Source organism: Elephas maximus, chromosome 10 (genome assembly GCF_024166365.1).
Source record: "Elephas maximus indicus isolate mEleMax1 chromosome 10, mEleMax1 primary haplotype, whole genome shotgun sequence".
Taxonomy (NCBI): Eukaryota; Metazoa; Chordata; class Mammalia; order Proboscidea; family Elephantidae; genus Elephas; species Elephas maximus.
In genome coordinates, this window is record NC_064828.1 from 80,817,832 (window position 1) to 80,843,068 (window position 25,237).

The window sequence follows — 25,237 nt, forward strand, 5'->3', positions numbered from 1 at the left end:
GTCTAGGGGTTTTTTTTATATTAATTTATGTATGTTTTAAATTGTGTGCATGATGACCCAAGGTCACCCCAAATTTAATTCTTTTTGATACTAAATTTCCCTCCAATCTAAAGTCCTCAGGCTTGTTAAGGCCCCAGTTGTTGATTTCCACCTAATTCATCCCCCATACCTGCTTCAACCAGGAATAATGTATGGTTGGTGTTATCTATCCCAGGGGTTTTCAACCTCTGCACTACTGACTTTTTTATTATTATTATTGTGCTTTAAGTGGAAGTTTACAAATCCGGTCAGTCTCTCATACAAAAATTTACATACACCTTGCCATACACTCCTAATTGTTCTCCCTCTAATGAGATATCACAGTTCTTCCCTCCACTCTCTCTCCTTGTGTCCATTCAGGTAGCTTCTGGCCCCCTCTGCCCTCTCATCTCCCCTCCAGACAGGAGATGCCAACATAGTCTCATGTGTCCACTTGATCCAAGAAGCTGGTTCTTCACCATCATCATTTTCTATCCCCTATTCCAGTCCAATCCCTGACTGAAGAGTTAGATTTGGGAATGGTTCCTGTCTTGGGCTAACAGGAGGTCTGAGGACCATGGCCTCCGGGGTCCCTCCAGTCCCAGTCTGACCAATAAGTCTGTACTTTTTACAAGAATGTGGGGTCTGCATCCCACTGCTCTCCTGCTCCCTCAGGGGTTCTCTGTTGAGTTCCCTGTTAGGGCAGTCATCGGTTGTGGCTGGGCACCGTCTAGCTCTTCTGGTCTCAGGCTGATGTAGTCTCTGGTTTATGTGGTCCTTTCTGTCTCTTAAGGTCACAGTTACCTTGTGTCTTTGGTGTTCTTCATTCTTCCTTGCCCTAGGTGGGTTGAGACCAATTGATGCATCTTAGATGGCCGCTTGTTAGCTTTTAAGACCCCAGACGCCACTCTCCAAAGTGGGATGCAGAATGTTTTCTTAATAGATTTTATTATGCCAATTGACTTAGATGTCTCCTGAAACCATGGTCCTCAAACCCCCGCCCCTGCTACGCTGGCCTTTGAAGCATTGAGTTTATTCAGGAAACTTCGTTGCTTTTGGTTTAGTCCATTTGTGTTGACCTCTCCTGTATTGTGTATTGTCTTTCCCTTCACCTAAAATGAAACTTAACTACTACCTAATTAGTGAGTACCCCTCTTCCTCCCTCCCTCCCTCCCTCCCCCCTCTTGTAACCATCAAAGAATATTTTCTTCTCTGTTTAAACTATTTCTCCAGTTCTTATAATAGTGGTCTTATACAAAATTTGTCCTTTTCAACTGACTGATTTCACTCAGCATAATGTCTTCCAGGTTTCTCCATGTTATGAAATGTTTCATGGATTCAAAATTGTTCTTTATCGATGCATAGTATTCCATTGTGTGAATACACCATAGTTTATTTATCCATTCATCCGTCAATGGGCACCTTGGTTGCTTCCAACTTTTTGCTTTTGTAAACAGTGCTGCAGTGAACATGGGTGTGCATATATCTGTTTGTGTAAAGGCTCTTATTTCTCTAGGATATATTCCAAGGAGTGGGATTGCTGCATTGTATGGTACTTCTATTTCTAGCTTTTTAAGGAAGCGCCAAATCGATTTCCAAAGTGTACCATTTTACATTCCCACCAGCAGTGTATAAGTGTTCCAGTCTCTCTGCAGCCTCTCCAACATTTATTATTATGTGTTTTTTGGATTAATGCCAGCCTTGTTGGAGTGAGATGGAATCTCATTGTAGTTTTGATTTGCATTTCTCTAATGGCTAATGATTGTGAGCAATTCCTCATGTATCTGTTAGTGGCCTGAATGCCTTCTTTAGTGAAGTGTTTGTTCATATCCTTTGCCCATTTTTTAATTGGGTTATTTGTCTTTTTGTAGTTGAGTTTTAGCAGAATCGTGTAGATTTTAGAGATCAGGCGCCGATTGGAAATGGTATAGCTGAAAACTTTTTCCCAGTCTGTAGGTAGTCTTTCTACTCTTTTGGCGAAGTCTTTGGATGAGCATAGGTGTTCGATTTTTAGGAGATCCCAGTTGTCTGGTTTCTCTTTGGCATTTTTAGTAATGTTTTATATTTTGTTTATGCCATGTATTAGAGCTCCTAACATTGTCCCTGTTTTTTCTTCCATGATCTTTATTGTTTTATACTTTATGTTTAGGTCTTTGATCCATTTTGAGTTAGTTTTTGTACATGGTGTGAAGTATGGGGCTTGCTTCATTTTTTTGCAGATGGATTTCCAGTTATGCCAGCACCATTTGTTAAAAAGACTGTCTTTTCCGCAATTAACTGACTTCGGGCCTTTGTCAAATATCAGCTGCTTATATGTGGATGGATTTATGTCTGGATTCTCTGTTCCATTGGTCTATGTGTCTGTTGTTGTAACAGTACCAGGCTGTTTTGACTACTGTGCCAATATGATAGGTTCTAAAATCAGGTAGAGTGAGGCCTCCGACTTTGTTCTTCTTTTTCAGTAATGCTTTACTTACCTGGGGCCTCTTTCCCTTCCATATGAAGTTGGTGATTTGTTTCTCCATCTCATTAAAAAATGTTGTTGGAATTTGGATCACAATTACATTGTATCTATAGATGGCTTTTGGTAGAATAGACATTTTTACAATCTTAAGTCTTCCTATCCATGAGCAAGGTATGTTTTTCCACTTACATAGGTCTTTTTTGATTTCTTGCAGTATACACTACTGACATTTTGAGCAAGATAATTCTTTGTTGTAGGGAATTGTCCTGTGTATTGTAGGATGTTTAGTAGCATCACTGGCCTCTACCCACTAGATGCCCAATTAGACATGACCAAAAAAATCCCCTCCAGCTGAGATATACTGAACCATGTTCATCATTAGTTATAGCACTTGGGAGCAGGAACTCAAGGCCATGCAGGGTTGGTAGCCCAGCCTGGAAAAGAGGATCAGTTCCTGCTCAACATTGAGGGTGAAATCAAATGATGAGGTGAGTGGGAAATAAATGAGAAACTCAAGGGCTCATTTGGTTTTACCTAATTAAAACTCCATCCTCTCTGTACTTTAGTCCCCCGATTGAAAAGAGATGATATCTTGAGGGTACAAAGCAGACTAAATGACCAACTGCACACCTACCCCAAGGCTAGAATTCCTCCCATGGTCTGGGGTGAAGTTCAGAGGAGACCTCAGGATGTGCTGGTTATGCCAGTATGGGTTGGTTTCAGGAGACTTGCAGGCCTGCCTCTGAGGAGGAAGAAGAGGAGAGCAAGAATGGTTTTCCTGGTAATACTAAGAGAAATCAGTGAAGCTCTGGAGATGTAAGGTAGTATTGAACTGCAACTTTGAGTGGTTGAAGGATTCCAGATAAAGTTCATTTCAGATCTTCCCCTTTATAGGAAAGTCTTAGAAGGTAAAGGAATGTTTCTCTTGGATAAGGATGTCTAAAATAGATTAGATATGAAATGGTGAGCTCTTCCAGAATCCTTTTCTGGGTGTGGCCAGTGGGGGGGGGGGCAGAAATTTTATATGCATATGCCACCATTTCTATAGTGATAAGGAAAATTGAGTTAAGACCCTTATCAAGCTAAAGAAGTCCTACAACTATTAAACTAAGACTGTTTCATAGCTGTCTTTTATTCTATGGAGTAGCATTATGCCTTTCCACCATGGATATGGAATGGCTTGATTTATTATTAGCAATGGCTCCAAGCTGCCTTGCCTCTTGTTGATATATAACTGTTATCTTTTAGCCCGGTGGTGGACACTTTTACTGAGGCTGGAGAAAACTCATGGTGGTTCCAATTTTTAGTCCCCTATTCCTTTTTTTTTTTTCTTTCTATTCCTTAACCGCGCCCCCCCCCCCCCCATCTTCTCTAACTCATCAACTTTTTGGTAATGAACCAAGCGTCCAAGTGCTCTCTGAGCAATGTGTAATGACTGGACTTCTGTCTATGTGAAATGCCATCGCAAGAAAAGGCATTCATAACTGTGGTTTTGCTTGGTTTCATTTCAGGCAGTTCTGCATCCAGCTGTGTGACAGCTGCACTGGGAAACACATGGAGTCACAGTGTGAACACCAGACTGATTCTCCAGTACCTTGATTCAGAGAGAAGACAGGTGAGTGTTTTGACTGGGAAACTGTCAAGGTCAGAGAACAAGACCTACATAACAATCTGAGGGTTCATCTTCTGCAAGTGTTGGCCTCATTGTTCCTGGGTCAGCACTGGTAACTGGTGGGAGGGGATACCTAAAGAAACCACCATCCCAGCCTACCCCAATGGCCATGATAATAAAATGGGGAGACAAATCACACACAAGAAAAAAAATGTAAGAACAGATATCAGAGAGTTAGCATTCCCCCTGATGTTTGCAATAACTTGTAAGTAAATAAGGCCCACACCACTAGGAATCTCAAATTCTCCATCTCTAAAGGGTGAATGATCATTCTGGCTTTGCTGAGGATGAGATAATTTGTGTATGAATTAAATGTTGGTAGTTCTTTTTCTTGATATTGGTATGCTTTGAAAATCTTAGGCCACCGAAATCCTGTCAAGTGAATAATCTATTCCCCAGATACTAGATACATACTAGATACTAGTAGCTTAAGGTACTAAATGATGCCAGGGAGACCTCTAAAGGATGATGATTTTTCTCATAGTTCCCTGTTTATGGTTTCTGGTTATGGTTTCTGGTTTCTATCCTGGCCTCAAAAGAGAATTCTCCCCTTCCATTCCCAGAAAGGTTACTTTCTACTCCTTTCTTTGTCTTCTCTCCCTATCCCTATGCCACAGTCTGACTCCTCTGGTAAAATGTTTCATAATCAAGAAACTTACTTTTCCTAATGTCTAACCTCAACTTTATCCTGCTGTGTGGACTAGGTTCCATGCCCATCCTGCAAGCAGAAAGTGGAAGTAGACAGGATTATTATTCTGATTTGTTGGACAGGGCAGAACTCAGAACCAAGGTTTGCCCATTTTCTAAATATGTAACAAACCCAAGTTATTAATCAAAGAGGCATGAAATATTGTACTGGTTGTCCTGGCTGGAGGAGGCAGCTTGGATGGGGAGTCGTTGCCCTTTACCTGCATTAGGTAAATTGGCTTTTTTCCAAGGAGCCAGGAATCATCAAAAACAAACAAACATCAGCCTTTGCCTGTTCCAGACATAACTTTCCAAGCACTCTTGGTTACAGACCAGAGGATTCTTCTCGGTTTGTTTAGGACTGTGTAAATAACATTCCAACTTGGTGATTGAGTCAGCCATGTTCTGAGAAGTTGGAGCTGCTTGCTTTCATTTAGAGAAACATTCTTGAGTTTTCGGGCCCTGACTTGCTCATTACATCAATGATACCTTTCCCCTGATGATTCAGATGTCCTGGGCTCTGAATCTTTTACTTCTCTTTTTGATGAAACTCATCCAAAAATATTCCTGGAGAACCTAACGACCTTTGGTTTGTACCCTAGGTAATTAATGGTGTTAAGTAAATCCTGTCTGCAGCTGTCAGGGATATCATTATGGATTGTCAAACACAACTACCTAAACTCTATTTAGGGGAAGCAAGATTTTTTGTGAATCAGTGTTGATTCATTCATTTTCGTCCTTAAAAATCAATAGTTCATCTTTGTTTTAGATTTTAGATGGCATTCTCATCTTAACATACTGATTTTGTGATTCAGTTTAGTATGTACAGAATCATGGATTCAAGAATCCAAGTTTAAATTCTAGTTAGAATTTATTAGTAAATTGAGAATTTAGAGCCACATTTTTCGGTTAATTAATCAGTCATTTCCATTTTGTCTCTGTCAACAGAAAGTTGATGGTAGGACGAATGCTATGATTTTGTGTCTTCTTTGTGCCTGAAAGGCTTTGGTAGCTCTTGGCTCTTGGCTCATAAGGTCAACTGCAGGCCACTGGTCACAAGAAGAACCAGGAGGGATGTGTGGATGGATCAGTGATAGTCTGTCAACTCATATCCTATTAGATGGGTCAGCAGTGTTATCTTAATCTGCAAAGGACAACTTGTTACTATCGTTACTAATCAATCAGGAGCAGAATTAAAAGCTTTGACTCATGTTTTCAAACAATAATTAGAAATTGAAGTAAAATTTGACCAGTGTTAAAATGGCCAACCCAGGCAAAAGAACTTAAATGTAATCTATAGAAATGTGCGTAACTTTGGGGCCAGTTGTTACCTTTGTGACTTAATAAGTAGGATAAAGCTTGATACAGAAAATATGTCTATGTCTGATGAACTTATCTTGCCTTAGCAGAGGGTGTGCTTAGTGATTCATTGAGCCTTTCCTGTGGTCTTACTTTGTGGCAAAGTATAGAAGATCATATGAAGATAAACCTTTTCTGAGATAGGGGCGCCAAGCAATATTTTAAGGCTAACCTTTAAGGAGATTGCACCAAATAGCACTTCGTAGCACTACTTAGTAGAACATGCCCGGATCATTTTAGGGTAGGTAGACATTAGAACACCAACCACTTGGAGTAGACACCAGGTATAGCCAATTTATTTATTTCGGTACATAAACAGAGACCACTACACCAAGGGATGAAGGTTATGGAATGAAAATTATGTTTTATCCTGTTTCTATGACATTGAGCCCTACACCAGGGCTCTTGAATGTGAGGCTTAAGTCTGAGATCACAGGGCTGGAAAGAGGTCAGGTCAAGCTTAGCAGAACTGCAAGCCGATTAACCCAGGAGCTGCATTGTGTAGTTAGGGTAAGGAAAGGAGTCCTCCCTGGCTGATTATTTTCTTTACACCCTGGAAACTTCATAAAATTATATAATCAAGAAAGAAATCTCCTTATCAGGGCACAAGCCAAGTTAATTCTCTTGTTTATTCTGCTTCAGTGTTTGCAAAAACCCTCTTAAGAAGCCGGGAAACATTTTCTTTTGGGCTAATTTAGCTTTTTTCCATTTGACTTTTATTTACTTTTCTCCTACTCTGCTTCAATCCTGCCCCACCCTTTTGCAACATATTTATCCTTACCAAAGATGTGTCCTTGGGGTAGAATTAGAATGGTCTCAATTACTGTATTTTTATGCAGATAATGGCACCTTATTTTGTTTGCCAATCCCACCCTCCCCAATAGAGGTATTTTCATAAGCACCCCTATGCAATTTTTTTTTTTTTTTACTGTGTTGCTGTAAAAAAATTAGCATAGCGTGCTTATGAAATTACTTCACAGGGGGAGGATGCAGTTGGCAAACAATGTAGAAGGCTCACATTATTTGTGTAAAAATACCTAAGGTAGTTTTTTTAATCATCAAAAATATGTTTTGGCCTGTGTGCTTGGCACGGGGATGCAAAGAAGTAGAAGCCAGTTCCTTCCCTTGAGGTTCTTCTGGTCTAATATGGAAGATGATATATATACTCATGAACAATCAAAGCACAATGTAGGAACTAAACAACAAACTAATACTGAGGTGCTGCCACAAAGCAGATATTCCCTTATTATCTAACGAGTGGTTAAAACAGTAACTGCTCTGAGTCCAGAGGCAGGTAAAATCATCAGAGGCACATTAAGTTTTTAAAGGTGGGACTTGAGTATCACCCTAAGTCAGTGGCTCTCTAACCTGATTGCACTTTAACTGGGAGCCTTTACAATACACCAATGCCAGGACCCGGCTGCAAACCAAAAAAACCGATGGAGTTGGCCATGGAGTTGATTCCGACTCATAGCAACCCTATAGGGCAGGGTAGAACTGTCCCATAGAGTTTCCAAGGAGCAGCTGGTGGATTCGAAATGTTCACCTTTTGATTGGCAGCCAATCTCTTAACCACTGCACCACCAAGGCTCCAGACCCTGCCGCAGACCTATCAAAATTTCTGCCAGTGAGGCCTGGCATCAGCATTTTTTATTTTATTTGCAAAGCTCCCCAAGTGATTGTAACGTGCAGCCAAGGTTGAGAACCTCTGCCTTAAATAGTAGATAAAATTAGGTTAGTCAGAAAGGAAAGGGAGGATGTTGGGAGTGAGAGGTAAGCAGCACAAGAAGAAAAACAGGAGGGCATGTCACATGTTCAGAAGAAAAGTTGTTTTTTGCTTTTTAACAAGAGCAGAGGGTTTGTGCACTCATTCATTTGAAAATATTTATTTAATCTTATTCTCTGCTTTTGGTGTTGTTATTGTGTGCCATCAAGATGATTCTGACTCATAATGACCCTATGGGACAGAGTAGAACTTCCCCGTAGGGCTTCCTAGGCTGTAATCTTTATGGGAGCAGCTATTCAGGTCTTTCTCCTGCAGAGCCACTGGTGGGTTTGAACCACCAACCTTTCGATTAGCAGCCATGCACTTAACCATCGTACCACCAGTGCTCGTTTTATTCTCTGTTAGTTACTGTATAAGGTGCTAGAGATTCAAAAGATGAATAGGGGATAGTTGATATCTTGTAGATACTTACAGTCTACTTGGGGAAATAGATAAACTTGTAAACAGTACGTGCTATAAGAGTGTCATAAGTCAAGTAAGCACGAAGGGAACCACAAGGTGGTCATAACTGCTTCTGCCTCTAAGAGAAGGTCACAGAGGATCTCATGTTTGAACTTGGCCTTGAAGGGGCAATAGCAGTCGTCTAGGCAGAGAAGAACATAGAGAAGCCATTCTAGGCCTACAGAAAATATGTGCAAAGGTACCCAGGAATCAGATTGAATAATGTGTTGCAATGTAATGTGTGTTGGAGACAGTGGCAGAGAGGAGACTAGAGAAATGGGCTGGGCCAGGTTGTGAAGAGCCTTCGGTGTGGAGGTAAGAAGGTGTGGGGGCTGTCATTCCAGGGGCAGTGAAGGAGATCATGTGCTCTGGAATATGACCAGCCTGGGCTTGAATCTCAGATAAGTGATTTGTGCCATTATTAAAACCCTTTCTGCCTCAACTTCCTCATCAGTAAAATGAAACTAATGATAGCTACTTCACGTGGTTTTTATAAGGGTAAATGAGATAATATATATAAAGTGTCAAGTACAATACCTGGTACAGTCTCAGTAAGTGCTCAATTATGCCAAAATCATGACTGTAGTGCCCTGAAGGTCATAATACCTATCTCATGGGAATGTTTTGAGGATTAATGAGATAAAGCCTACACAGCATCCAGTACAATGCCTGGCTCATAGCAGGTGCTCAATGAAAGGAAACATTACTAATACTAATAAGAGCTCAAGGAGATTATTAAGCCAAGAAGGGGTATGATGAGATGGTAATGCTGGCAGAGCCGTAGATGATAATGCTGGGTAGTCAAGGGCAACCCGGCTAGCCTGGGAAGGGCAGGAGCACCTGCTCAAAACAGCTGACCTTTACCCAGGAGTAGATGGAGGGCTCATCCACAAAGGAAGATTCTGTGCAGATTAGTGGGGCAGAGGCATGCAGAATGTTTTGACAGAGGCCTTCATTTGGGAAGATCTCACAGTAACCATGTACATTGCAATGATGGACTGGAATAGAGAGTGAGGGTGGTTATACATGAAAGAATGATGGAAAAAACTTGATGAAACATTCATACAATTTCTCATCAAATCCTCACAAAGTCTGTTTTTTCCACATAGGGAATTATATAAATTTTTAAGTGCCCAAGAAGGAGTAATGAAGTAAATTAATCCTGACTAAGCCTCACACCCCCTTTCTGAAATAAACATTATGACTCTTATTTCAGCAAATTGGGGAGAAGTGATTTTTTTCATATAAGAGATTTATTTATAATGAACCTTATAATAATATTTTCATCTTCTACTTAGAAAGCACCCTGAAGTTACAGAGCACTTGAGGGAGGAGTCAAAAGTACCCAGCAAACTGTTGACAAGACTAGTAATAAATACTCAAACTCCTGGTACTCACTTGAATTCTTAGGCTTTTCTCAGAGCGCCAGACCGTTTTGCATCTTAGAAGTGTTTTGTGTTTCCTTTTCTGGTGATATAATTCTTCTGTCCATTTCCATTCTGTATTTTAAAACACTCAAGTACCACCACAAGGAGCTCTGGTTGCACAGTGGTTAAGCGCTTGACTGCTAACCAAAAGGTCGACAATTTGAACCTACCAATGGCTCCATGGGAGAAAAGACCTGGCAATCTGCTCCCTTAAAGATTACACACTAGAAAACTCTATGGGACAGTTCTATTCTGTCCTATAGAGTCACTGTAAATCAGAATCAACTTGATGGCACACAGCAACAACAAGCACCACCATTGTGAATACATCCCTAACTCTCCATTTTTACCCTGGATATAATCACTTCCCCTTCCCTCTGGCTCACACTTGGACCTAGCACTTGTGTCTGTTCTTATACTCATGAACCCTCTATTATGAGCCCCTTGAGGACTATAAATGAATCTTGTCTATGTACCCTTAGAGGTTAGGACAATGCTTGGCATTTATACATCCAATACATTTATTTTGAAAGAGAGAGAAAAACACTTTGTATCCATATTTGAAACTCAGTCTTGAGAAGGATATACCGCCTACTTGGAATCACTCTTCCCCATAGGAATTTAATTTTACAGTGTAATAGTTCTTTTAGAAGATTAGTAATTGTCAGTTATAAAAGTGAGCATCAAACTTTGACAATTACAAGCACATACTTATATAGAAATACTGTAAGAATACTGAATATAGGGACTTTTTTTTTTTTTTTTTTTTTGTAGATCCAGCCTCTGGGAGCTATGGGAGAGTGGAAGCAAGACTTCCCTTGAAATCCTAATTGAAATTCTTTTGTGTAAGCAAACCAGAGTCTAAACACAGACCTAGAAGAGTGAGGGAGGGGTTTTGCTTTCAGAGAACAGGCAGCAGTGGGGACTTTGGCTGAGGGGTAGGGTCTTTGTTGCCATCTTCCGTAACACTGAAGTTGTCTTAACTGTGGTTGGAAAGGCTTAGTAGAGGACTGAATAATGAAAAAAAGATGATAAATCCTTTCTCCTCACTAAGCTAAAGGGTAGATTTGGGGTAGAATGTCAGGCATATATCCATATTCACTCAAAGAAAGCTATCGGATATAATGTTTTACCCAATGTAAGTCATAGTTTTATGTCTCCATACTCCCAGATTCCTTCAAGGAGGGATTTGGGCTTAGCTGCCATGACTCAAAGATGAATGTCTTTCCCTTTGTACAATGGTTCCAGGTAATTATATTTGTTCTCTTGTTTTCTACCCCAACTTGTTTGCTGTTTTTAGGCAGGGAGGCTTTTTTATGGCTGGATCCAGCCAGAGTTTGGCTGTACTGCAGGAGTGGGAGAAATTTCTTTTTAAGCATAAATATCTGCAGAAATAGCAAAGGGAACATAGAATCCCAGCCAAGTACATTGCCTTGGGTATAAATGTTCCCTCCCTTTTCAGAGCTGCTCAAGTGTGAAATCTAAGCCCCTGCCCACAGTCTTCCATCAGAAGTGCTCTAACAGGTATTGTGCAGATTGGGAAAATGGACAAAAGGGAACCCAGAATTGTGACTTTAATTGAATGATTTTTTCAGGTCACTAGGCAAATGTATTAAAATCTGAGGAAGTGTTACCTAAAAGTACACAGTCACAGCAAATGAATACAGTAGGCTAGGATTCCCAGAGCATGAAGACAGGCTCCATCTGAGAAAGAAGAGCACAGACTCCAAGTGGACCCTTCTGCTCCTATCTCAGCATGTGAGACAAGAGTATCGATAGACCTTCCCGTTCACCTACAAACAAACAAAAAAATTCCACGGGGGGTCCTTTTGAAAAAAGTAGACATACCCAAGAAATCACTATTTCTGAATGGGCTCCAGTAGAGAGAACTTTCCCTTGAAGAGATTCCATTGAAAATTGCTATTGAAAAATACATTTGTACAGTCGCCACCACGCTTCTGATGGGAGTCTTAGATGCTTTTGCTGTGTACCTTTGCTAAAGGGGAGAGTCCGATCAGATCTGTCAGTTCAGGTCTTACCCACATGGGGCCAATAAAAGCTCCAAGTAAAAATAAAAACCAAACAAGGGTGGGAGAACCACCATAGGGTTTTAAACTTCATTGTTTGTCAAGTAGAGTTGTAAAATTAATTGTCACCATCGTTTCTAAAAGGGAAAGACACTTTAACACCAGAAAGTAGGGAGGGCATATCTGTAAATAAAGAAAAATACTTTACATTTAATTTGGTTATTTTTATGAAAACCTTAGTATATTTCTCTCTTTGAAGGTCATAATCTCTGGCCACCAGGGGCTGAATGACTTGTCCACTCACAGAGCATTTAAGTGGTTTCTCCTTTAATGAGGCACTCATTTCACCAGCATTTTTATCACCCCCCTCATTCTCCTCCAGCCCTGACTAGTTCTATTTTTACACACTGTTCGTCTGGTACAAAATCCCCTTATGCAATGACCCTCCCAGCTGTAACTTGCTAAGTAAACCAGGCCAAATACCTAGATGAGAGATTGCTAGAGAAATCTCAGCTGTTGCAGGAACTAAGTAGAAGGGACATAGACGTTCCAAACCAAACTGAAGACCCTAGTGTCAGCTAGGGAAGGAAAGTGTTTTCAGTTGGGAAATAACATGGGAGACAGCTACGAGATCTCTTGGACAAGGCAGTGAGCCAAGAGTCGAGGACACTGAAATCTAGTTGACCCATTTGAAAATGAAGGTTGAACAAGAGGTTGTATTTTTGCCTTCGTTAGTTAGCTATGAATGAGAAGAAAATGGGGAAACATTGTTGGGTAGGGAAAGCAAAGGGGAGAGAACGGTTTAATATCTGCATAGACTATGAACAGATTTACAGATGTATCAGCACTTTCACTAGAACAAAAAGCATTTAGATATGACAGCCTCATCTCCGATATGCGCTTTACCAGTACCAGTTGTCATCAAGTTGATTCCAACTCATGGTGACCCCGTGTGTTTCAGAGTAGAACTGTGCTTCATAGGGTTTTCCATGTCTGACTTTTTGGAACTAAACCACCAGGCCGTTCTTTTGAGATGCCTGTCGGTGAACTCAAACTAGCAGCTGAGCATATTAGCCATTTGCACCACTGAGGGACTCTCTAGAGATTGTCTTATCCAGCGGTTCTCAACTACAGTGACCTGAAGAATTGAAGACCTTTCTCAACAATACAGTGAGTCCTGGTGGTGCAGTGGTTAAAACATTTGACTGCTAATTGAAAGGTCTACAGTTTGAAATCACCAGTGCCTTCCTGAGAGAAAGATGTGGCAGTCTGCTTCGGTAAACATTTACAGCCTGGGAAACTCCATGAGGTCACTATGAGTCGGAAATTACTCCATGGCAGTGGGTTTTTTGGATTAATGATACAGACCTCAGGCCCCACCCCCAAAGACCAATTCCGTCAGGGCGGGGCCAGGCCCAGGATCTGCAAGTTTCTGGCAGGCATTCCCAGTGATTCTTCAGTGTGTGGTCCTCACACCCACATTCTGTTCTCTCTCTTTCAAGTTACAGGTGGGGGTAAGCAAGTGAGGTTAACTCAGTTATTCAGGGTCACACAACTAGTAAGTAGCAGATATGGAACTGGAATTCAATTCTTCCGATATCTAATCTGTTGCTATTTTCATGTTACTGTGCTGACTTTCTGGTAGGAAAACTGGGCAAAACAAAAAAGTCCCCAAACCCAGTCAAGCAACTGAGTTTGCAGATGATGTGATATTTATACCCCCTTTGACCTTCCATGGTTAATAAAAAGTTCTACAGAATTCTGCAAAACCATTATCTTGGGCCCAGACTTGTGAATATGTGACTTTCTTCAGGTTGAACTTCAAGTAGTGAACATGGACTTCCCAGTTGAATGACTTTCCTTATAGACACCATTCTGCAATCAGGGCTAACTACACTGCCTCTCCTGCTCATGAGCATCCTGTCTCCTGCCTTCATAGGCTAAAGGTGTGGGATGGTTTGGGGAGAGCTGGAGCTGTCTGAGTATTTGTTTGTTTTTTGTTTGCGTGGGAGAAGCTTGTGTTTATCATACTTTTGTGTCTCTAAGTCTTTAATTTTGAAACCTAAAGTTGGACAGAGGGAGGAAGGGAGGTGACAGGCAGCCTGTAAGAAAACCCATTTCCTGTCATCTCAGAGCCCCAGAGATGGTGAGTGAGGAGCACCCTTGCTTGGTTCCAGTATATCAGGCACTATTAATTTTAAACCAGTTATTGCCATTGAGTCAGTTCTAACTCATGGTGACCCTATGTGTATCAAAGGAGAGCTGTGCTCCATAGGATTTTCAGTGGCTGATTTTTCAGAAGTAGATTACTTGACCTTTCTTCTGAAGTACCTCTGAGTGGACTCAAATCACCAACCTTTCAGCTGGCAGCCAAGCACGTTAACCATTTGCACTACCCAGGGACTTCATACTGATTTAAAGCCTTTTTTATTTTCCTGGGATGGAAAGGAGTTAACCTCTATTGAGTACTCATAAGATTGCAGATGTCATGTTCAGCCTTTTCGCATGCATTATTTCTATTAATCCCTACAACAATCCTTCAGGGTAGATATTGTTACCTCCATTTGTACAAATAGAGAAACTGGCTAAGGGAATAAATAACTTGTGTTGTTGCTGGGTACTGTTGAGCTGATTTTCGACACATAGAGACCCAACGGAGCACTGGTGGTGCAATGGTTAAGAGCTCAGCTGCTAACCAAAAGATCGGCAGTTTGAATCCACCAGCCGCTCCTTGGAAACCCTTTGGGGCAGTTCTACCCTGTCCTGTAAGTTTGCTATGAGTTGAAATTGACCCAATGGCAACAGGTTTGGTTTGGGTTTGGGTTTGGTTTGGTTTGGTTTGGCTTGGCTTGGTTTGGTTTGGTTTGGCTTGGCTTGGCTTGGCTTGGCTTGGTTTGGCTTGGCTTGGCTTAGTGACCCAATAGGACAGAGTAGAACTGCCCAATGGAGTTTCCTAGCCTGTAATCTTTATGGGAGCAGATTACCAGCTCTTTTCTCCCAAGAGCCACTAAGTGGGTTCAAACTGCCAACCTTTTGGTTAGCAGCTGAGTGCTTAACATTGTATCACCAGGGCTCCAAATGACTTGTCAAACCCATTGCCATTCAGTCAATTTTAGGCTATAATCTTTATAGAAGCAGACTGCCATGTCTGGCTCTTGCAGAGCAGCTGATGGGTTTGAACCACCGACCCTTGAGTTAGCAGCTGAGCACTTAACCACCATGCCACCAGGGCTCCTTCCAAATAACTTGTAATTGGTGGTAGTATCAAGATCTGAAACCAAGTCCATGCAACTCCAGAGCCTAAGTTTTTTTTTGCTAGACCGTGTTCTCAGAGATGTAAGTAATTTTTATTTAGGAATAAAATGAGGTACTGGAAAGTGAAGCCCTAACTCAGTGATGATTCTTTTGGCTTGTGGTGGATGACCCTTATTTTCTTTCTCTCTGACTTTCTCCCCAAGGACCACTAGATCTAGAATGTCCCTTAGGTTACCTCCAAGGCTTACAGAATTACATATTAGAAGAGCACCTCCCTCTGGTGCGGGACGTTAAAGGAGGAGAGAATGAGCTGCTCCTTGCTTTTTGCCTGTGCTCTTGGCATTAGTTGGTTTAGAAATACTCCTGGCATGCAACTGTGATTCAGAAACGCTCCTTGCCTTTTCTGTGCATGTGATTTGAAAAGCATAGCTTGTCACACATGTGGCTGAAGCAGGTCCAGCTTGGAGAATTTATTTGGTGGTTGTTACTGTGGGGCAATGTCCCCTTGTTGAGGTGGTGCAGGTGACGTGATTTATTTATACCCCCTGTGACCTTTGCTCCTCTACCCGCCTGAGCTGTGACTGTGAGGGTCACAGCATGGTACAATGCTGGTTTGCATTTCATGCCCTTTCCTGAGCTCACTGATTGGGGCATTGAGTAGGGTGAGGTAGGATGGGGAGCGGGGGTTCAGGCCCTTCCAGAATCTTAATCACTTGTGAAATTAAGGGTATGGGGATGGGAGATAAGCAAAGGATTTACATGATGGAGGTGTGAGCGAAAATGAATTAAATATGTCTGTAGCATTCGGTTTGAATTTATGTAAGTCTGCTTATGTTACCATAACATTTTTTGATATGTTACACATTATTCAGTGCATGATTAGTTGTCAAATACAATCTAACTCAGTGAGTTTTCCTGATTTCTGCTGGTCTAAATAATTTGGACCCTCAACGAGATGGATTGACACGGTAGCTGCAACAATAGGCTCAAACATAACAACGATTATGAGGATGGCGCAGGACCAGACAGCATTTTATTCTGTTGTACTTAGGGTCTTTATGGGTCTGAACTGACTTGACGGCACCTGACAACAACAAATAATTTTGAATTTTCAGTTACCATAAAAATTGACATACTCATTCCTTCCTTTCCTCAACTTTCCTCTTACTCTATTGCCTGTCTCTCTACACCCAAACTTGCCTGGATTTTTAAATCAGTTAATGGCTCCTGGCAACCACCTTAGATTCAAATGCTTGAAGCAGAGATTTTTCCACCAAGGGTCTCTTTCTGGAAGTTTCCCTTCTTGGCTTGGCAGAGCTTAAGAATTCTGGCATCTAGGACAAAGAGCATATGTGCTTGAGTCTTGGACCCTTGTTTTATTGTTATCAAAAAAAAAAAAAAATTTTTTTTTTTTTTTTTACTATGATTTCAAGAACACCTCTGGAGAGCCAGTCTACCTACAGTAGTTGTACCCCAATGCATCCATGCTGAACCCTTGACAGAACTGGCAATGAGAGATCGAGCTGGGCCTGGCATCCTTGACTCTAAGTAACAGAATTCTCTGAATGTCAAACTCCAGGAAGAGGCACGTCTTTACAAGACTTGAAAAGTTAGAACTCAGGTTGGAATTGAGGCTCCTGGTGTATCTGGGAGGGATTGAGAACAAATTACACAAAGCCCCATGGCCCTGCTTTCTGATTGCTTTGCTCTGTCTACCCATCCATTTATGGAGAATTTCCTTTGTACGGTTTCTATGCTAAGTGCTATGTGTCATTTTCCAGTTCAAGCCTCACAACAACCCTATGAGGGAGGTACTACTAAGTGTATTTTATAGATGAGTTCATTAAGGTTTATAGAGCTTTTAAAAATTGCTCTAAATCACATGGATTCTGAGTGGCAAAGCCAGAGTTTTCTCCCTCCTTTGCTCTCCCCGCACAACACACACATACACGTACATACAGTCCCTCCCTACATTTCTAGGTTCTTGACTACTATTCTGTACTGTTCCTATGCTAATGTAAGATTATTCCTCCATGCAGCTTGGAATTAATCACAGGAGATTGATCCATTCAACCACCGTGGTATAGTTTCTTGCAATGTTTGTACTAGGTAGAATACGCTCCTCAAAGAGTGGAACAATCTATTGTCTTGAAGGGGTTTTTGCCTACTACTACTGGGTTTGGGTTTTTTATTTGTTTAATAATCATTAGTTATTTTCTATAGCTTCCGTGATTCTGTATGGCAATAAAACTCTCTTGAGAAAGAATGAGGTCCATGGGACATGGTCCTCTAAACCTCTCCATTCAGCCAGGGGAAGAGTTGGCCCTTCCTCTCTCAGATTCCATGTTCTGGCCTTTCTAGTCAGTGTCCTTCCCATGTTCTGGGTTCAGCTTCAACATCCCGCCATTTATTGTCAGAGAGAAGGGAGTCTTTGTGGAGTCTTGCCCACATTGAGGATAGGCCTGTGCCTACCTGTCCATGGTCTCCTCCAGTGAGAACCTGCAGGGTACAATGGTAAGCATAGTAGATAGATCCCTTTCCTCATGGATGAGGCAGAATGACATATAAATGATATCTGCCCCTTTACTCTTTCTTGCAAATTCACTTCTCCAACATAGTAATCAATTTCATGGTTTACCTTTAAATTATTTCTGAATTGTCTGTTCTTCTCGAAAATTATTATCCAGTCCGCTAATGAAGGCTTGATCAATGTCTAATGAAATGGGAAAACTCCTGCAGTTCTCTGTTCTCTTCTGGTGCCTCCCTAAAATACACAGGTTTGGTAGATCCAATGTGGCCTCCAATCCTGCTACAGTGTGCTTGTATCAAGCTGTTTTCTCTTATTTGTCGCTATTTATACAGTATTCTTTTCAGACATACCACCCTGTACTGACCTGCATTGGAATGCTGGGCTCTTCCTTATGACTGATCTCCATTTCCTACTTGTGACCCCATGCTGGAACTGGCCTTGCACCTTCTTCCCCCACCCCATCTTACCTAGATCTTGCTCCCAGATCCCCATGACTTGTTCTGCTAAGAGTCTGTCAATATTTGATCCCATTGACTTGAGAAGACCAGCCCTCCTCAGGAATCCACCAATAATCTCAGTTAGACTTAATCAACAGGTATTTCTACCAAAGGCTTCATTTATCTCTAGGACCCCACTACGTAGGGGTTCTCTCTACATATTATGGTTGTCCAAAGGCCAAATACTTTGAAAGAAAACACACTGAGGTAAGTTGGATGAGGACTGCCATAGGATTTGTGAAGTCTTAGTGACTTTTTTACATCCACTAAAAATCTAATATTTTTCCTCAATTTAGGAAAAGTGTACATTATAGCTACCACTCATCTGTGACGATAAGCAACATCGTGATAAATGGAGAAAATATTGAAGTTGTCAAGGATTTCATTTTATTTGGCACCACGATCACCATCCATGGAAACAGCAGTCAAGAAATCAAACAACGTATTGCATTGGACAAATCTGCTGCAAAAGACCTCTTTAAAGTGTTCAAAACAAAGATGTCACTTTGAGGACTAAGGTATGCCTGACCCAAGCCATGGTATCTTCAATTGCCTCATATGCATGCAAAAGCTGGACAATGAATAAGGAAGACCAAAGAAGAATTGATGCATTTGAATTATGATATCGATGAAGAATATTGAATATACCATAGATTGCCAGAAGAACAAACAAATCTGACTTGAAAGAAGTATAGCCAGGATACTCCTTAGAAGTGAGGATGGCAAGACTTGTCTCATGTACTTTGGACGTGTTATCGGGAGGGGCCTATCCCTGGAGAAGGACATCATACTTGGTAAAGTAGAGGGTCAGTGCAAAAGAGGAAGACCCTCAAAGAGATGAACTGACACAGTGGCTGCAACAATGGATTCAAACAAAGCCACGATCATGAGGATAGCGCAGGACTGGGCAGTGCTTCATTCTGTTGTACATAGGGTTGCTATGAGTCAGAACCGACTCGACAGCATCTAATGACAACAACAACATACATTACGGTTTAAAATATTTGACAATAAATGTAGGAACCATAATTGTAAGAATATTCCTTTGTGTGTGTGCTCTAATCGTAGATATGGATTCTCATAACTCTCTGTTTTTATCTAAACAAGACCAATAAGTATTCTTTTTGTTGGACACCTCTCTTTCCCTCCATGCTTCCCTTCCTCAATCATTTTTTTATTTCTTCAAATCTTTACTGGGGTAGATATTGCGTGCAAAACATTGGAGATATAGTCAAATAAATCCCAGTTTCTGTACAGTCTTGTAGAAAGAGATAGACATGTAAATAAATACAAGAAGGTATCGCGGGAGCTGGGACAGAGTACAGTGTGGGCGTCAGTATTGTGATGGTCAGAACTCTCAGCAGGGAAGGGATGATCAGGGAAGCATTCAGAGGAATATGTGATGTTTGAGACAAGGTTTGAAAGGCATATCACTATTTTCCAGGAGATGAGAAGCTATATGAGCAAAGGCCCAGAGGTGGGAACTGCAAATGATCCTTCTTTAGTGTTGAGCACAGGGCATGTGAGTGTCTGTGCGGTGGGCAGGGGCAGCAGGGAAGGTGGAAACTGTAGTTAAAGACAGAACAAGGAAAGAAAGGGCAAATCAGACTGGATCCTGAAGACTCCGTAACCCCAGTGAGAGGTTCCCAGCAGGGCTGTGACATCAGATTTGTACTTTACAAGGCTCCTTTGGGCAGGAACTTACCATAAGGGCTTGGAGGGATTTGAAATAGAATGCAAAGAAATAAGGGTCTGAACTAAGACAATGGCCCTTGAGGTGGAGAAGAAGGAAGAGATATGGGATGGTAAGGAGGCAGGATCAATAGCATTTAAGCACAGAGAGGAGGATTGGGAACTGTATGGGAAGGAGGGGTAGGTTTCTGATGTAAGCAAATGAGTAGATGAGGTATCGCTCGCTGAAATGGGCTAGTACAGGAGAAAGAATGGGCCTGCATGGGAGACAATAGCTGACCCTGCTGGGAACATGCTTAGTCCCCTGTTACATGACAGTGTGGCTGCTTCCACTCTTTAGCCCAGACCTCAGTGACTGCCCTCAGTGTTAGCTTGGAGATCAGAAGGTATTTCTTATAATTGCATAGAATCTTAAGTCAAATTTTTTTCTTCCTCTTTCCTCATCCACTACTTCCAGCCCATTATCCCCTTCTTCTCCACCCTCAATGCTACTTCCTTCTTTTAGAACTTTGGCTTCTATAAAGGGACAATGATCATCAGGATATGTGAAAAATGAAAAGTTGAGGATGCCCAATGGGGAAAGGTACATATAGGGCTTTAATATTTGTAGTAAAGTTCCTAGGCTCAGAAAGGAGAGGGCCCTATGGATAGTTGTGCCTCCATTTCCAGCATATTCTGGAAATCTTGAAGTCCAGGAGTGTGGCATCAGTAACTGTTTTGGACAACTACCAGTTTAGGCTTCAAGGCTTTCTAAAAGATCCCCGTCTATGAGCTGGGGATTGGAAATTCATGCCTTAGTGGGTCGTGTCAGTCATTGCTTGTTTGCTCTCATTTCCATTCCCTGCCTTTCCCCTGTTCTGCTCAGTCTGCAGGGAGCTGACTCTTACAGGCTTTCTTTCCATGCTTCTGAGCCATAGGCCCTGGAGGGGGTTGAAGGGTAGAAGTATAGAAGAAGTCATGCGTTTCTGCCATCGCCCTCTGCTTCCAGTGGTGTCTCAGGTAGTGATACTAGTTCCTCCTCTGTGATCCCTTTGTGGTCTCAGCTCCAGTTGGGTACCTCATCCTCTTCCATTGTCCCTTCACCCCTAGGGATGGTGGTGACTTCTTACTGTTGCTCATCTCTGGGTTGCCTCTCTATTTTTCTCTCAGCTCTTCTAACACATTTGTAACTAATTCCCAGCAAAACATTAAATTCTCTTTCTTGAACTACTTGGGGCAAGTCTTATTTTTCTGATGGATCTTGACCAATATGGGTCTACCTAAGCTCTCTGCTTGGCACGTCGTTAATATAAGACCCCAAATCTGTTCTCCATTAGCCCTGTTTCCCAAAGGGCTCCTCTGTCCATCATGGTTCTCCAGCCCTGAAAGTTGGGCTCCTGGGCTGGGCTGTCTTGTAGGGCAAACATTTTGTGCAGTGCTTCCTGAATGGCATGAGAAAAGGAGCTCTCTTGGCCCAGTCTCCTTCCTGTGGGATTTTCCAAAACTTTCCAGATGTATCTAAGCTCAGAAAACATTTTAATGGCTGGAAATAATGCCTCGTGGGGGTTAGGGGTTTGAAACCAACAGAAACTCCTCTGAAAAGAGACGTGTTGAAATGTTGCAGGACTGTATATATGTGCATAACCTCTGCCCCTCCCTTGTTGAAAGCATGGCAGGCTCCCATCCTTTAATGGGTTTGCTTCATAAGAAAGGAGTTGGCATTTTCTGAACGCACTGATGACATGGAGCAGAGGGACGGCTCCAAAAGCCAGAATTCTCTCTTAGATGGTTAAGTGGCTAGCAAAGTGTTTGGATGCTATTTCAGATTCAACCTCAGCTTCTGCAAGAAGCATTCTATAACCTCTTCCTTGGGCCTTATTTGGCCAATAGTAATGATTGTAAGATTGGCCTAAGTCATAATAAATCTTTTGTAAAGGGACTGTTACCAATTTAATGAATTGGAGTGTTCTGAGATTCTTGCTTGGGTAGGCATCACCCAACTGCAGAATACATTACTGATTTTCTCCCAACAGCCCATGGCTTTTACTTTGCCATGTTGCTCACATTTCCCAGCAACTTTCAGAAGGGACTGTGTTGAAGGATGAAGATTAATTGTTGTCTTGATGAAAGCATTCATCAAAGAAAAGTAGAAGTGGAGGAGCTGTACTTGTGTGCTTTCTCATATCCTTCAGCATTGGACCAAGAAGTAAAAAATAATGATTATTTCTAGTCTGTGGCAAGACCTCCAGAAATTGCTAAGAGACTATTACATGCTCCATCACTACAGGGAACAGCTGAGACTCTATCCTTTTGAGAACAACTCTGAATCCACTCTCATATTTGGGCTGATTTATTTGGGCTGTGTCTAGGAAGCCCCCAAATTCTTTAACACAGTAACCACTAACCAGGATACTTATGTGGTTATTTGATGACGCACAGAACTTTATAGACCTTGAGGTCAGGTATATGTTTTATATTAGAAGAGTAGGATTTTAATGAAAAGGAAGCAGGTGGTACGTACCAATGTAACCATAGTTTCTGGTTGTCTCTGAAATGTCCAGCACTATATGACATTGTTCATTCTTTCTTCTGACAAAGTTTCTTTCATTAGCCTACAGGGACCCTATGGGAATGAATTGTGGAAGGAAATAACACAGGAGGACTTTTGCATTTGAGTGCATCAGAAAGCAAGGATGATGTTCATGTAGAAATTGTGAATGGGTGTATATTTGCTTGTGTCTGTTGCACCAAACACAAACAAAATATATTTTTAAAAAAGCAAGGGTGATGTTTTTATCCTTTCAGGGACAGATTAATTCATGGATTCTGGTGTATAATATACACTGACAAACCCACTGTCTTTACCTCAAAGAACCTAGAAGTTTCTCTGTTATGAAAAAGCTAACAATATTTTAGAATTAAATTCTAGCTCTGTCTATAATTAGATATGTGATCTTGGGGAAATGACTCTGAATTCATAGGTCCTCTTTTATAACATGGTTTAATGATCTAGAAGTTGATTGTATTTTCTGATTCTATGAAGAAGCAATGCTATGCTATACCTCATTTACTATTTTGTACAATGAGAATATTCTTCACTATTTATGGTAGGGTTTGCCACATTGTTTATTTGTTCTAAGCTATAGCATAAAACCCTAGCACTCTGCTCAGTCATTTATTTGACTCATGGTTTCTTCTTATAATGTTTCTCGAAGGGCTAGTCAGAAGAATACCTCTTGGAATCTACCTACAGATTTTGTTAAAAATTCAGATTTTTGAGACGGAGATGGAGACAAATGTAGAACAAAATTCTAACTCACAAGAAAAGACCAGACTTTCTGGTCTGATAGACACTGGAGAAACCCCAAGCATATAGCCCCCAGACACCCTTTTAACTCAGTAGTGAAGTCACTCCTGAGGTTCATACTTCAGCCAAAGATTAGACAGGCCCATAAAACAAAATGAGACTAAATGGCCACACCACCCCGGGAGCAAGGACAAGAAGGCAGGAGGGGACAGGAAAGCTGGTAACAAGGAACCCAAGGTCAAGAAGGGGAGAGTGTTGTCATGTCTTGGGGTTGGCAACCAATGTTACAAAATAATATGTGTTTAATTGTTTAATGAGAAACTAATTTGCTCTGTAAACCATCTAAGGTACAATTAAAAGAAATTAAAAAAAAAAAACTCAGGTTCTTGGGCCTTCCCAAACAAAATCAGCAGCTCTGGGGTGGGCCTAGAAACCTGCACTTTTACACCTTTCCTGGTGATTCTCAGGTACACTAAAGTCCGAGACCCACCGCCAACTAATAGTAGATAGTGTATGCTGCATTGTGAATTACTTGAATTCTCTTTACACTTTGCATCTGGTCTGCAGGATCTTAGTCCCAAGCCTACTGTTTACTGAATGATTTGGTCACGCTCTTCCATCTCTCTAAGACTGTTTCCTTATTTGTAAAATATGGGAGCTGGAGTCCATGAAAATGACTCTCTACTGACCTGTAAGAGTTTCTGAACATACTTAACGACTCATTTCTTGAGCACCTACTATGTGTTGGGCATTGTGCTACTTTTGCATATGTTTCATTTATTCTTTACAGTAACCTATAATGTAAATATTATTTATAATATCAGTACTATTATTGTTATTATTAGTATTCACACTTGGCATTTAAGAAACTGAGGCTTAGAAAGGTTAGGTAACTCGTCCAAATCTACTTGGTTAATAAGCACAGCTGCAACAGAGTGAGATTGAACTGGGGTTGTAAGTGCGTAAAGAATTGCCCGGGTTCCTGTTCCCCTAAAACTTCTAAAAGCCTGGGGCTCATCCAGTGTGTCGCCCATTCACTTTGTGTTCCACTCTCCTAAAAAAGGAGCCTGGTTTTGGTTTCTTTAGATGTTTACTTGGCTTCTTGCTTAAGCATTTGCCTCTCCTACTCAATAACAGTGAAAGGACCACCCCCCCCCCAAAAAAAAAATCCCAGGCTGGAAACATTTTGTTTCCTACAAAAAGAATATTTTGCAGCCAGCTCTGTGGTCAGAAGTATTTTTCCTGTGGTCTAGGGATGGGTTGGATCCCATCTCTTCTTGGCCAGTGTTTGAGAACTTAGCCCATGGCTTCCCATCGAGTCAGCACACAGCATGTGTTTTTTTTAACGGGTGTCTAGTGATGGTGAGTATGTGCACAAGTGGACAACTAGGTCTGTTTGGGTGTATAAGAGTGTGTGCGTGTGCCTGTAGCTCTTTCAGGGCAGAGAGAATCTTAAAGTGGTTTTCCACATGCTGTACATATCAACATAGCTTTTAAGTTTTCATCACTCACACAACAACCAAACAAATTCGGATGCAGACAAAAAGAGAGGAGAATGATATGTGAGCCTTATGTGAATTTGCAAGTAATCAAAAAGCCAAGGGAATCTGAGATTTTGACCTGTCACATTTCTTTCAATTCTCAAATGTTCAAAACCAAGACATGGGGTTAGTTTTATTAGATGGCAGGGTGGTCTGATGCTAATGCAGAAGATGGAATTCTGAGGTCCGCCTCCAGGTTGGCCAGTGGCAACTGTCGGGTCACTGACATTTTCCCAGCCTTTGATAAGTCACTTCTTCTCAAGGATAGCATTTCCCTTTCTGAAAACATAAATTTGTAAAAAAAAAAAAAAAGGAAGAAAAGAAAGAAATGCTTTATACTTCAAAGAGTAAAAACTCTTCTGGTAAGAGATGAATTTGAGCATTCAAACAGAATTCAAATATAAGAAATGTTACCAGTGCAAAGTAACTTCTCTTTACTAAAAATTTAATATTTACTCATAAATTAGACATTTCCAATAAGACTTTGCAGATTGTAGTATTGCCTAGAACTTTCCAGACTTGCTTCATTTGCTCATGCTGTATTCCTTGCCAAGA

At 41.2% G+C, this 25,237-nt stretch overlaps 1 protein-coding gene across 6 annotated transcripts in view; it reads left to right on the top strand.

Moving 5' to 3' along the window:
- The window catches only part of RAD51B (RAD51 paralog B), an 834,574-nt gene that overhangs the window by 632,212 nt on the left and 177,125 nt on the right, over nucleotides 1–25,237 (top strand). For 4 of the 6 annotated variants that reach the window (XM_049897892.1, XM_049897893.1, XM_049897891.1 and 1 more), the window contains one exon: nucleotides 3,994–4,097. In XM_049897892.1, coding sequence (XP_049753849.1) covers nucleotides 3,994–4,097 — 104 coding nt within the window. Of the gene's footprint in view, nucleotides 1–3,993; nucleotides 4,098–18,459; nucleotides 19,182–25,237 lie in introns of those variants that run through there. The other 2 variants (XM_049897895.1, XR_007518880.1) reach the window with 2 other exon arrangements.